The sequence below is a fragment of the Panulirus ornatus genome, chromosome 17 (assembly GCF_036320965.1).
Source record: "Panulirus ornatus isolate Po-2019 chromosome 17, ASM3632096v1, whole genome shotgun sequence".
NCBI lineage: Eukaryota > Metazoa > Arthropoda > Malacostraca > Decapoda > Palinuridae > Panulirus > Panulirus ornatus.
In genome coordinates, this window is record NC_092240.1 from 24,643,723 (window position 1) to 24,656,736 (window position 13,014).

Here is a 13,014-nt window from a genome sequence, read left to right on the forward strand (position 1 = left end):
ATAATTCATACTGTCTGCCTTTATTCATTCCAATCGCCACCCCACCACACATGAAATAACAACCCCCTTCCCACGAATGTGCGCGAGGGAGCGCTAGGAAAAGACAACAAAGGCCACATTCGTTCATACTCAGTCTCTAGCTGTCATGTATAATGCACCGAAACCACATCTCCCTTTCCACATCCAGGCCCCACACAACTTTCCATGGTTTACCCAAGACGCTTCACATGCCCTGGTTCAATCCATTGACGGCACGTCGACCCCAGTATACCACATCGTTCCAATTCACTCTATTCCTTGCACGCCTTTCACCCTCCTGCATGTTCAGGCCCCGATCACTCAAAATCTTTTTCACTCCATCTTTCCACCTCCAATTTGGTCTCCCACTTCTCCTCGTTCCCTCCACCTCTGACACATATATCATCTGTCAACCTTTCCTCACTCATTCTCTCAATGTGACCAAACCATTTCAAAACACCCTCTTCTGCCAAACTCTTTTTATTATCACACTTCTCTCTTACCCATTCATTATTTACTCGATCAAACTACCTCACACCACATATTGTCCTCAAACATCTAATCTCCAGCACATCCACCCTCCTACACACAACTCTATCTATAGCCCACGCCTTGCAACCATATAACATTGCTGGAACCACTATTCCTTCAAATATACCCATTTTTGCTTTCCACGATAACGTTCTCGACTTCCACACATTCTTCAACGCTCCCAGAACTTTCGCCCCCTCCCCAACCCTATGATTCACTTCCGCTTCCATGGTTACATCCGCTGCCAAATCCACTCCCAGATATCTAAAACATTTCACTTCCTCCAGTTTTTCTCTATTCAAACTTACCTCCAAAGTGACCTGCCCCTCAACCCTACTGTACCTTATAACCTTGCTCTTATTCACATTTACTCTCATCTTTCTTTCACACACTTTACCCAACTCAGTCACCAGTTTCTGCAGTTTCTCACACGAATCAGCCACCAGCGGTGTATCATCAGCGAACAACAACTGACGCACTTCCCAAGCTCTCTCATCCACAACAGACTGCATACCTGTCCCTCTTTCCAAAACTCTTGCATTCATCTCCCGAACAACCCCATCAATAGACAAATTAAACAACCATGGAGACATCACGCACCCTGCCGCAAACCAACATTCACTGAGAACCAATCACTTTCCTCTCTTCCTACACGTACACGTGCCTTACATCCTCGATAAAAACGTTTCAATGCTTCTAGAAACTTGCCTCCCACACCATATATTCTCAATACCTTTCACATCTCTATCAACTCTGCCATATGCCTTATCCAGATCCATAAATGCTACATACAAATCCATTTGCTTTTCTAAGTAATTCTCACATACATTCTTCAAAGCAAACACCTGATCAACACATCCTCTACCACTTCTGAAACCACACTGCTCTTCCCCAATCTGATGCTCTGTACATGCCTTCACCCTCTCAATCAATACCCTTCCATATAATTTACCAGGAATACACAACAAACTTATACCTCTGTAATTTGAACACTCACCTTTATCCCCTTTGCCTTTGTACAATGGCACTATGCAAGCATTCCGCCAATCCTCAGGCACCTCATCATGAGTCATACATACATTAAATAACCTTACCAACCAGTCAACAATACAGTCACCCCTTTTTTAATAAATTCCACTGCAATACCATCCAAACCCGCTGCCTTGCCGGCTTACATCTTCCGCAAAGCTTTTACTACCTCTTCTCTGTTTACCAAATCATTTTCCCTAACCCTCTCACTTTGCACACCACCTCGACCAAAACACCATATATCTGCCACTGTATCATTAACATTCAACAAACCTTCAAATTACTCACTCCATCTCCTCACTTCACCACTACTTGTTATCACCTCCCCATTAGGCCCCTTCACTGATGTTCCCATTTGTTCCCTTGTCTTACGCACTTTATTTACCTCCTTCCAAAACATCTTTTTATTCTCCCTATAATTTAATGATACTCTCTCACCCCAACGCTCATTTGCCCTCTTTTTCACCTCTTGCACCTTTCTCTTGACCTCCTGCCTCTTTCTTTTATACATCTCCCACTCATTTACATTAGTTCCCTGCAAAAATTGTCCAAATGCCTCTCTTCTCTTTCACTAATAGTCTTACTTCCTCATCCCACCACTCACTACCCTTTCTAATCTGCCCACCTCCCACGCTTCTCATGCCACAAGCATCTTTTGCGCAAGCCATCACTGCTTCCATAAATACATCCCATTCCTCCCCCACTCCCCTTACGTCCTTTGTTCTCCCCTTTTTCCATTCTGTACTCAATCTCTCCTGGTACTTCTTCACAAAAGTCTCCTTCCCAAGCTCACTTACTCTCACCACTCTCTTCACCTCAACATTCTCTCTTCTTTTCTGAAAACCTTTACAAATATTCACCTTCGCCTCCACAAGATAATGATCAGATATCCCTCTAGTTGCACTTCTCAGCACATTAACATCCAAAAGTCTCTCTTTCACTCGCCTATCTATTGACACGTAATCCAATAACGCTCTCTGGCCATCTCTCCTACTTTTATACGTATACTTATGTATCTCTCTTTTAAAACCAGGTATTCTCAATCACCAGTTCTTTTTCAGCACATAAATCTACAAGCTCTTCACTATTTCCATTTACAAATACCATTCGCCATTTCCCGCGTTAGCGAGGTAGCGTTAAGAACAGAAAACTGGGCATTTGAAGGAATATCCTAACCTGGCCCCCTTCTCTGTTCCTTCTTTTGAATAAAAAAAAAAAAAAGAGGGGAGGATTTCCAGGCCCCCGTTCCCTCCCCTTTTAGTCGCCTTCAACGACACGCAGGGAATACGTGGGAAGTATTCTTTTCCCCCTATCCCCAGGGATAATATATATATATATATATATATATATACATATATATATATATATATATATATATATATATATATATATATATATATATATATATATATGCGCAATTCACTGAAGTTTCCATTTGCTCCCTTGTCTTAGGCACTTTATTTACCTCCTTCCAGAACATCTTTTTATTCTCCCTAAAATTTAATGATACTCTCTCACCCCAACTCTCATTTGCCCTTTTTTTCACCTCTCGCACCTTTCTCTTGACCTCCTGTCTCTTTCTTTTATACGTCTCCCACTCAATTTCATTTTTTCCCTGCAAAAATCGTCCAAATGCCTCTCTCTTCTCTTTCACTAATACTCTTACTTCTTCATCCCACCACTCACTACCCTTTCTAATCAACCCCCTTCAGTGAAGGGCGCAAATGGGGAGGTGATAACAAGTAGTGGTGATGTGAGAAGGAGATGGAGTGAGTATTTTGAAGGTTTGTTGAATGTGTTTGATGATAGAGTGGCAGATATCGGGTTTTTGGTCGAAGTGGTGTGCAAAGTACGAGGGTTAGGGAAAATGAGTTGGTAAACAGAGAAGAGGTAGTAAAAGCTTTGCGGAAGATGAAAGCCGGCAAGGCAGCAGGTTTGGATGGTATTGCAGTGGAATTTATTAAAAAAGGGGGTGACTGTATTGTTGACTGGTTGGTAAGGTTATTTAATGTATGTATGACTCATGGTGAGGTGCCTGAGGATTGGCGGAATGCGTGCATAGTGCCATTGTATAAAGGCAAAGGGGATACGAGTGAGTGCTCAAATTACAGAGGTATAAGTTTGTTGAGTATTCCTGGTAAATTATATGGGAGGGTATTGATTGAGAGGGTGAAGGCATGTACAGAGCATCAGATTGGGGAAGAGCAGTGTGGTTTCAGAAGTGGTAGAGGATGTGTGGATCAGGTGTTTGCTTTGAAGAATGTATGTGAGAAATAATTAGAAAAGCAAATGGATTTGTATGTAGCATTTATGGATCTGGAGAAGGCATATGCTAGAGTTGATAGAGATGCTCTGTGGAAGGTATTAAGAATATATGGTGTGGGAGGCAAGTTGTTAGAAGCAGTGAAAAGTTTTTATCGAGGATGTAAGGCATGTGTACGTGTAGGAAGAGAGGAGAGTGATTGGTTCTCAGTGAATGTAGGTTTGCGGCAGGGGTGTGTGATGTCTCCATGGTTGTTTAATTTGTTTATGGATGGGGTTGTTAGGGAAGTGAATGCAAGAGTTTTGGAAAGAGGGGCAAGTATGAAGTCTGTTGGGGATGAGAGAGCTTGGGAAGTGAGTCAGTTGTTGTTCGCTGATGATACAGCGCTGGTGGCTGATTCATGTGAGAAACTGCAGAAGCTGGTGAATGAGTTTGGTAAAGTGTGTGAAAGAAGAAAGTTAAGAGTAAATGTGAATAAGAGCAAGGTTATTAGGTACAGTAGGGTTGAGGGTCAATTCAATTGAGAGGTGAGTTTGAATGGAGAAAAACTGGAGGAAGTGAAGTGTTTTAGATATCTGGGAGTGGATCTGGCAGCGGATGGAACCATGGAAGCGGAAGTGGATCATAGGGTGGGGGAGGGGGCGAAAATTCTGGGAGCCTTGAAGAATGTGTGGAAGTCGAGAACATTATCTCGGAAAGCAAAAATGGGTATGTTTGAGGGAATAGTGGTTCCAACAATGTTGTATGGTTGTGAGGCGTGGACTATGGATAGAGTTGTGCGCAGGAGGATGGATGTGCTGGAAATGAGATGTTTGAGGACAATGTGTGGTGTGAGGTGGTTTGATCGAGTAAGTAACGTAAGGGTAAGAGAGATGTGTGGAAATAAAAAGAGCGTGGTTGAGAGAGCAGAAGAGGGTGTTTTGAAATGGTTTGGTCACATGGAGAGAATGAGTGAGGAAAGATTGACCAAGAGGATATATGTGTCGGAGGTGGAGGGAACGAGGAGAAGAGGGAGACCAAATTGGAGGTGGAAAGATGGAGTGAAAAAGATTTTGTGTGATCGGGGCCTGAACATGCAGGAGGGTGAAAGGAGGGCAAAGAATAGAGTGAATTGGATCGATGTGGTATACCGGGGTTGACGTGCTGTCAGTGGATTGAATCAAGGCATGTGTATGGGGGGTGGGTTGGGCCATTTCTTTCGTCTGTTTCCTTGCGCTACCTCGCAAACGCGGGAGACAGCGACAAAATATATATATATATATATATATATATATATATATATATATATATATATATATATATATATATATATATATCGTCCCTGGGGATAGGGGAGAAAGAATACTTCCCACGTATTCCCTGCGTGTCGTGGATGGCGACTAAAAGGGGAGGGAGCGTGTGGCTGAAAATCCTCCCTTCTCGTTTCTTTATTTCAGTTTTCCAAAAGAGGGAACAGAGAAGAGGGCCAGGTGAAGATATTCCCTCAAAGGCCCAGTCCTCTGTTCTTAACACTACCTCGCTAACACAGGAAATGGCGAATAGTATGAAAAAAAACAATATATATATATATATATATATATATATATATATATATATATATATATATATATATATATATTTCAATTTTCTAAAAGAAGGAACAGAGAAGGGGGCCAGGTGAGGATACTCCCTCAAAGGCCTAGTTCTCTGTTCTTAACGCTACCTCGCTAACACGGGAAATGGCGAATAGTTTGAAAGAAAAGAATATATATATATATATATATATATATATATATATATATATACATATATACACATATACATGTGTATGGGGGGGGGGGCCATTTCTTTCGTCTGTTTCCTTGCGCTACCTCGCAAACGCGGGAGAAAGCGACAAAGTATAATAATAATATAAAAAAAAAAAAATATATATATATATATATATATATATATATATATATATATATATATATATATATATATATATATATCAAGAAATCCACACGAAAATGAAACACAAAAAGTTCCCAAGAGCACTTTCGTGTAATGATCACATCATCAGAGATACAAGAATGAGATATAAAACTGTCAGTTGATATACAAGGAAGAGACGCAGCTAGGACGCCATTGATAAACAAGCGTTTATATGGAAAGTGAGTCAGTTATTATTTGCTGATGATAAAGCACTGAGAAACTACAGAATCAGAGGCGAAAAAGATCCGAAATGATCACAGTGATCAGGGAAATGGGTGGGGGTGGGTGATAATTTGCTCTAGATCATTAAGAATGATGGTGAACGCTGAAATTCCCTAAGTAGATGATGGCTCGAGGGTGGGAGGATGTGACCGTGCAACGAAAGCCAAAATTTTCCAATAGAATCCCACCTCAAAAATCTCGACACATTCTTCTTTGCAACGGCACTACATCCTTCCCATCACAAACAATCGAAACTAACAACCAATTGCCAAGCAGAAATAAACATAAAAAAAAAAATCACTCTCCTTTCACCTCGAGCAACTAAGTATGCTCACAATTTCCTTTCCCGTAACAAACCCAAAACAGACAAAATAACATTCAACCAATCAACAATACCCCAAGCCTATCTCAAACTCCATTCCAAAAGACATCATCTACCTAAAACTATGATTTTCAGACACATGCAGGTTATATTTTCCTGTTTACAGTCTAGACACCACTCGCCTCTACTGCACTGTAAACAATGCTTCCACATAATCATACTTAACCAGCACAATGAAAAACTTTCTCCACTGCTGTCCCACACTCTACTAACCCATCTAAAACGCGTCACTACTCTTGATCCGTGGTCACGCCCAGTGGATGTTACTGAGTTTCTTAGCGCGACTAAAGCCCCTACAGAAGGGTGTTCTGGGGGAAGAAGGTAAGGTAAGGTGAACAGCGTATATACAATATTCCAAAGTATATACCAAGATGTTCCTAGTCTACGCTGAAAGTGGTAACAACGCGATCGGGAATTCAGCTTCAGCGTACAGCATTGCAAAGACCTTCCCATTCCAAAGGTACCCACCTTCCGTGCTCCCACGCGAAGCGTAGCCTCGAAGCTGCAAGTTGAGAGAGAGAATCCTAGGGATGCATAACAATATATGGCTGACAATTATCACATCAGCATAGAGGAAATTCCAAACGAGCAATTCTGATGGCTTCCAACCTACGTCTACTTTCTGTGCCTTTTAAACTCTATACATTAATACATATAATAAGATGTTGACGTTTCATTTCATTCAGATGCACATGAAGAGCATGAATGTTCAGTACAGAGCATGTGTTCCTTACAGGTACGGTGGTGGCGGTGTTGGCAGCGGAGGCAAGAAAGTGCGACGTCGGGTTCCTACCCTAGCCCAGAGACGCGCAGCCAACGTCAGGGAGAGACGCCGCATGTTTAACCTTAATGAAGCTTTCGACAAACTCAGGCGCAAGGTAAGAAGGTAGCAAATTGAGTGCATAAATGATAATAAAAAAATGTGTGAATACTTGAAGAATATGTTTGAGATCCCTGCCTAATTACCTTCAATGACCATTGGCCATGAACCCCCAACTCTAACTTGGGGGGATCGATTTACCCAATTTCTCCAGTTCTACCCAATTTTCACCAAGCACAAAAAATACACACTATGTATAATTATCAACTAACATAAAGAAATGCAATGGTTAATCGTATTTTCAATACAATCGCTGGCTATTTTGTATTTTCACTGAACACGTTCATTGCCTGTACTGCATGCTGTCACTAGCTGTTTCGTGACATTTCGATACATAAAATAAAGTTCATTCTATTAAGTTTTACAATGTCAGAGTGACTTCGGAGAAGGTATATTTTAAATTTCATCCTCTTCTGAATCTGCTTGAACAACAATGTGAGCACCAACGTGGCGCCCCCAAACGCAACTATCAAAAATCAAATACTTTAAGACTCTTACTGCAAGGATATTAAACAGATGGCCCGTCATTCTGACTTACCTAAGTTACAAAAATATGCTGTTCAATTGCTGGGTCCACGGCGTGCGCCTAGATGTAATCCCAAACCCCTTATAATGTGTCAAGTCCTTCGTGGTCCTCTGAACATTAGGGCCTCGGTTACAGCACTGTCTCATGTTATGTTTGGACATGATTCCTTTCATTAAATCATTGAGTCCAAGTTAGTTGGTTTCGTTCGTTTTGGAGGGACAATACTTTTACGTCTCGTGGATATACAAGAAATGCAAATCACTGAACTCCTTGGAAAAAAGTGATTCACAACACGGGACATACAATGCATTACGTTTTATTACACGATCACAGGAGTCAAGCCTCATTTACTCCATCCATCCATCTTAGTCCCCTCCCTCCTCCCTTCCTCAATACCCTTCTGACATGTAGATTGCCTTGGTCTTTCCTTGATCATCCACTTTGTATGTGCAAACCATTTCAGCACACCCTAGTCAGTACTCTAAATCAGCCTACATTTACTACCATAAGTGTCTCTCAATGTCATAACTTGTCATTCCTTACAAGGTTAACCCACTTGACACCTTTTGTCTCAAAAAAATATAATCATATATCAACTGAACGTTTAAAGTCCCCAAGTTTTTAAGAATTTTGCCTGGGCGTCCCTATGTCCCTACTCCTTTGAAAATTAAGTCAAAAGTCCCTAGGCTGGCAACACTGATGTCATTCCTTACACGATCAACCCACTTGACACCACGTGTCCTATGGGATTCATTTCCACCATGTCTGACCTTTTCCTTTATGTTCAAATCTCGCATGCATACACGTCAGGACTAATATACCTTTACACATAACCACCTTCGCCTTATCAGATGATGAACTCATCTTCCACATACTTCTCAATGCACCCACGGCCTTAGCACCCTCCCCAAACTGTGACTTGCTCCAGGTGACGATTGGTTTTACTAACAGAAAATTTCCAGGTATGCTAATTTTGACAGGTATGTACTTAATGCATATGGAAACCAGCATCATAATAATTTATGAGATGAATCAAATTACATTCTAAACATGATCAACAAATTGTTACCATGAATAATAGCCACATCAATCACAGTATTCATACACATCTATGCATAGCATGGTACTGCCTCGGTTCCCATTTTCTACAGAAATGCAATCTAAGATTCTTGCTTTTCCCCCAGGTGCCAACCTTTGCATACGAAAAGCGGCTGTCACGCATTGAGACTCTACGTCTGGCCATCACCTATATCTCCTTCATGACCGAGCTGCTAGCCTCTGAGCATGAGGCCGCTGCAGCAGCAGCAGCAGCAGCTGCTGCTGCTGCTGCTGCAAACACAGCCACCTCTGCCAGCACCACCCGAGGATCAGGCCACAGAGGGCCTCCCTCAGTTACCCCTACCGTCCCGCCCAGGCACCATGACTACCCAGACTTGACTCTTGGAAAACGTTGTCCTTCCTACCCAACCCAACTTCCTCCCACCTAAATCATTTGCCAGCTGGGAGTGTCCCTATATGGTACTTTCAACCTCAAGTCTTCCATATCTGTAGGTCTAGTTGTGGAAATACAAAGCTTCCACTTTCGTGTAGGCTATGCCATAAGTATCTAGTCTTCCAGCTCTAGTTTATGGATTTATGAGTTTTACAAAATGCTCAGGATCATCATATTAGAAACATTCCATGTTAATCAGGGTCATCTGACCATATCGATAATCATCATTCAAATGAACAAAGTACTTTCCATCTAAAAGGAGTTAAAACTTAGTAGTCTTTATCATACTTTACAGCACCAAGTCTTCTACTACCATGAAGAAAACTATGGATCTGACCTAATGATACTATTTGAAAATTAATTTACATTTTATTATATCATTGGTTGTGGCTGTCAACAATCAGTTACCTGTTTTTCTCAGTGCATTAGAATAGAGCAATTTCTGTACAACAGCAACTATATTACTTACATTCCCTCCAAATGTGAACAACACTTAATCTTTGTTTATGAAGTGGTATACAAATACCATTCTCTTGATCAAAGTAACAGCTAACATTCTCCTCATCAAAGTAACAGCTAACATTATTCAAAAAGATAAAAAAATCGCCAGCATTATAGTTTCATCCATAAAAAGGAGTCTATAATAATCATACAACATTTGCGATGATATTTCACCAAGCAACAGAGTTATGCATGATGCATATATTTCCTTGTTTGATGGAACATGTCTGCAGGGAGCACAGATGGGCTAATTAACTCCAGTATACATTTAGCATTATCTGTGACTGTTAAGCTTGGAATATATAATTCTACATAACTGGTAGTGATCAGCAGTGGCCTCAGCTATACAGGTGGATCAATATCTGCATGATATGCCCTGCATAAAATTGATCCTGTACAGTACAAATTCAGGATTGAATATGAAGAACATATATGGCAGCTCATCTCTGTTCATTTCAGTGTAGTCCCATTTCTTTTTTCTCCCTAATATAAATCTTGAAAAGATAAAGATCTCCCTAAATTCTTATTGAAATGTGCATGTTTCATCTTTCTGTTAAAAATTAGTAATGCAATTTGACTGCATCATGAAATAGCATAATCTGAATATACAACTGAAACCCACACTTCTAATGCTGCATTGCTGACAGTACTTTAGGCCTTAAATCTGCAACTGTCCAACAAGACTAGTGTACTGCCACACCTAGGAGACATATTTCTGATATCAAATAAGAACAATACAGTACTTTTGAAGGTCTGTTACCAAATACAGAATGAGATGAAAATCAAATATACTTGTTTTTACCATGAGTGAAAGCTTATGATTATTGTTATCATTTTTTATTATAAGCTGTCAATACTATTATCATTATTATCAACATTATACAACCCATGAATCCCTTTGTGAAAGGGAGAACCACAATTCAGGGGCTCATGTAGCTCCAATCTAAACTAAACTCAGAAGCAGGGACAAGATGGATTCCTCTGAAGCGAGTTCTTTGAGAAGACTGAATTTTGTCAATTGACGATAATGCACCCTCATTTATTATATATTTCATTATACTTCGTCACTGTCTCCCACTTCAGCGAGGTAGCGCAAGGAAACAGAAAAAAGAATGGCCCAACCCACCCATATACACATGTATATACATACACATCCACACATGCACATATACACACCTATACATCTCAACGTATACATAAATATACACACACAGACATATACATATATACACATGTACATAATTCATACCGTCTGCCCTTGTTCATTCCCATCGCCACCCCACCACACATGAAATGACACCCCATTCCCCTGCATGTGCGCGAGTTAGCGCTAGGAAAAGACAACAAAGGCCACATTCGTTCTCAGACAGTCTCTAGCTGTCATGTGTAATGCACCAAAACCACAGCTCCCTTTCCACATCCAGGCCCAACAAAAATTTCCATGGTTTACCCCAGACGCTTCACATGCCCTGGTTCAATCTATCGACAGCACGTTGACCCTGGTATACCACATCATTCCAATTCACTCTATTCCTTGCGCGCCTTTCACCCTCCTGCATGTTCAGGCCCCGATCACTCAAAATCTTTTTCACTCCATCTTTCCACCTTCAATTTGGTCTCCCACTTCTCATCGTTCCCTCCACCTGAGACATATATCCTCTTTGTCAATCTTTCCTCACTCATTCTCTTCATGTGACCAAACCATTTCAAAACACCCTCTTCTGCTCTCTCAACCACACTCTTTTTATTACCACACATATCTCTTACCCTTTCATTACTTACTTGGTCAAACCACCTCACACCACATATTGTCCTCAAACATCTCAATTCCAGCACATCCACCCTCCTCCACACAACTCTATCTATAGCCCACACCTCGCAACCATATAACATTGTCGGAGCCACTATTCCTTCAAACATACCCATTTTTGCTTTCCGAAATAATGTTCTCGCCTTCCACACATTATTCAACGCCCCCTCCCCCACCCCATGACTCACTTCAGCTTCCATGGTTTCATCCTCTGCCAAATCCACTCCCAGATATCTAAAACACTTCACTTCCTCCAGTTTTTCTCCATTCAAACTTACCTCCCAACTGACTTGTCCCCCAATCCTACTGCACCTAATAACCTTGCTCTTATTCACATCTACTATCAGCTTTCTTCTTTCACACACTTTACCAAACTCAGCCACCAGCTTCTGCAGTTTCTCACATGAATCAGCCACCAGCGCTGTATCATCAGCGAAAAACAACTGACTCACTTCCCAATCTCTCTCACCCAGAACAGAGGTGCATATGCACCAATAATCACCCACCTCTCTCCATCCACTTTCAGTTTTACCCATATCAATCTAGAGTTTACTTTCTTACACTCTATAACATACTCCCACCACTCCTGTTTCAGTAGCAGTGCTATTCCTCCCTTGCTCTTGTCCTCTCACCAACCCCTGACTTTACTGCCAATACATTCCCAAACCACTCTTCCCCTTTACCCTTGAGCTTCGTTTCACTCAGAGCCAGAACATCCAGGTTCCTTTCCTCAAACATACTACCATTCTCTCCTTTTTTCTCATCTTGGTTACATCCACACACATCTAGACACCCTAATCTGAGCCTTCAAGAAGGATGAGCACTCCCCATATGACTCCTTCTTATGTTTCCCCTTTTAGAAAGTTAAAATACAAGGAGGGGATGGTTTCAAGCCCCCCGCTCCCGTACCCTTTAATCGCCTTCTACGACACATGAGGAATGTGTGGGAAGTATTCTTTCTCCCCTATCCCTCATTAAACATGACTAATTTTTCAGGGTGTAATCTCAAGCAGGTGGAGACCCACATCACCAAAAATAACTTAATAGCCTGAATAATTCTGTTACTATATAGTTACTCAAGACGATCTTTTTCTTACATTGGAGACTCCAGTCAACAACACAGTCACCCCATTTTTTAATAAATTCCACTGCAATACCATCCAAACTTTGCACCAGTGACCTGTCAGAGAAGATAAAAGAAATACAAATGGCCCTTCCACTATCATTACCCCTCTTTAAATTTGGAAAAAAATAGCTTTTCTATACTAATACAGAGAAAGAAAGAACTAAACCTATTTACATCATCTGGACCTGTTGTACCTTGCTTTGTGTACTCAAGTAATGTACAAAAACACTTGACAGGCCAACTGAGATTATGCTCAGAAATGAACCAGAAGATGAATCATT

The 13,014-nt window shown here is 41.1% G+C and overlaps 2 protein-coding genes across 5 annotated transcripts in view; one reads left to right on the top strand and one right to left on the bottom strand.

Moving 5' to 3' along the window:
* The window catches only part of LOC139754642 (uncharacterized), a 57,317-nt gene extending 47,816 nt beyond the window's left edge, over positions 1-9,501 (top strand). Inside the window, exons 3-4 of the mRNA XM_071672159.1 lie at positions 7,135-7,276; positions 8,989-9,501. Of these exons, the coding sequence (XP_071528260.1) occupies positions 7,135-7,276; positions 8,989-9,291 (445 nt within the window). The 3' untranslated portion in view covers positions 9,292-9,501. The remainder of the gene's footprint in view (positions 1-7,134; positions 7,277-8,988) is intronic.
* Positions 1-13,014, bottom strand: part of LOC139754641 (transmembrane ascorbate-dependent reductase CYB561-like) — a 316,316-nt gene that overhangs the window by 294,832 nt on the left and 8,470 nt on the right. The gene's annotated exons all lie outside the window — the stretch shown is intronic.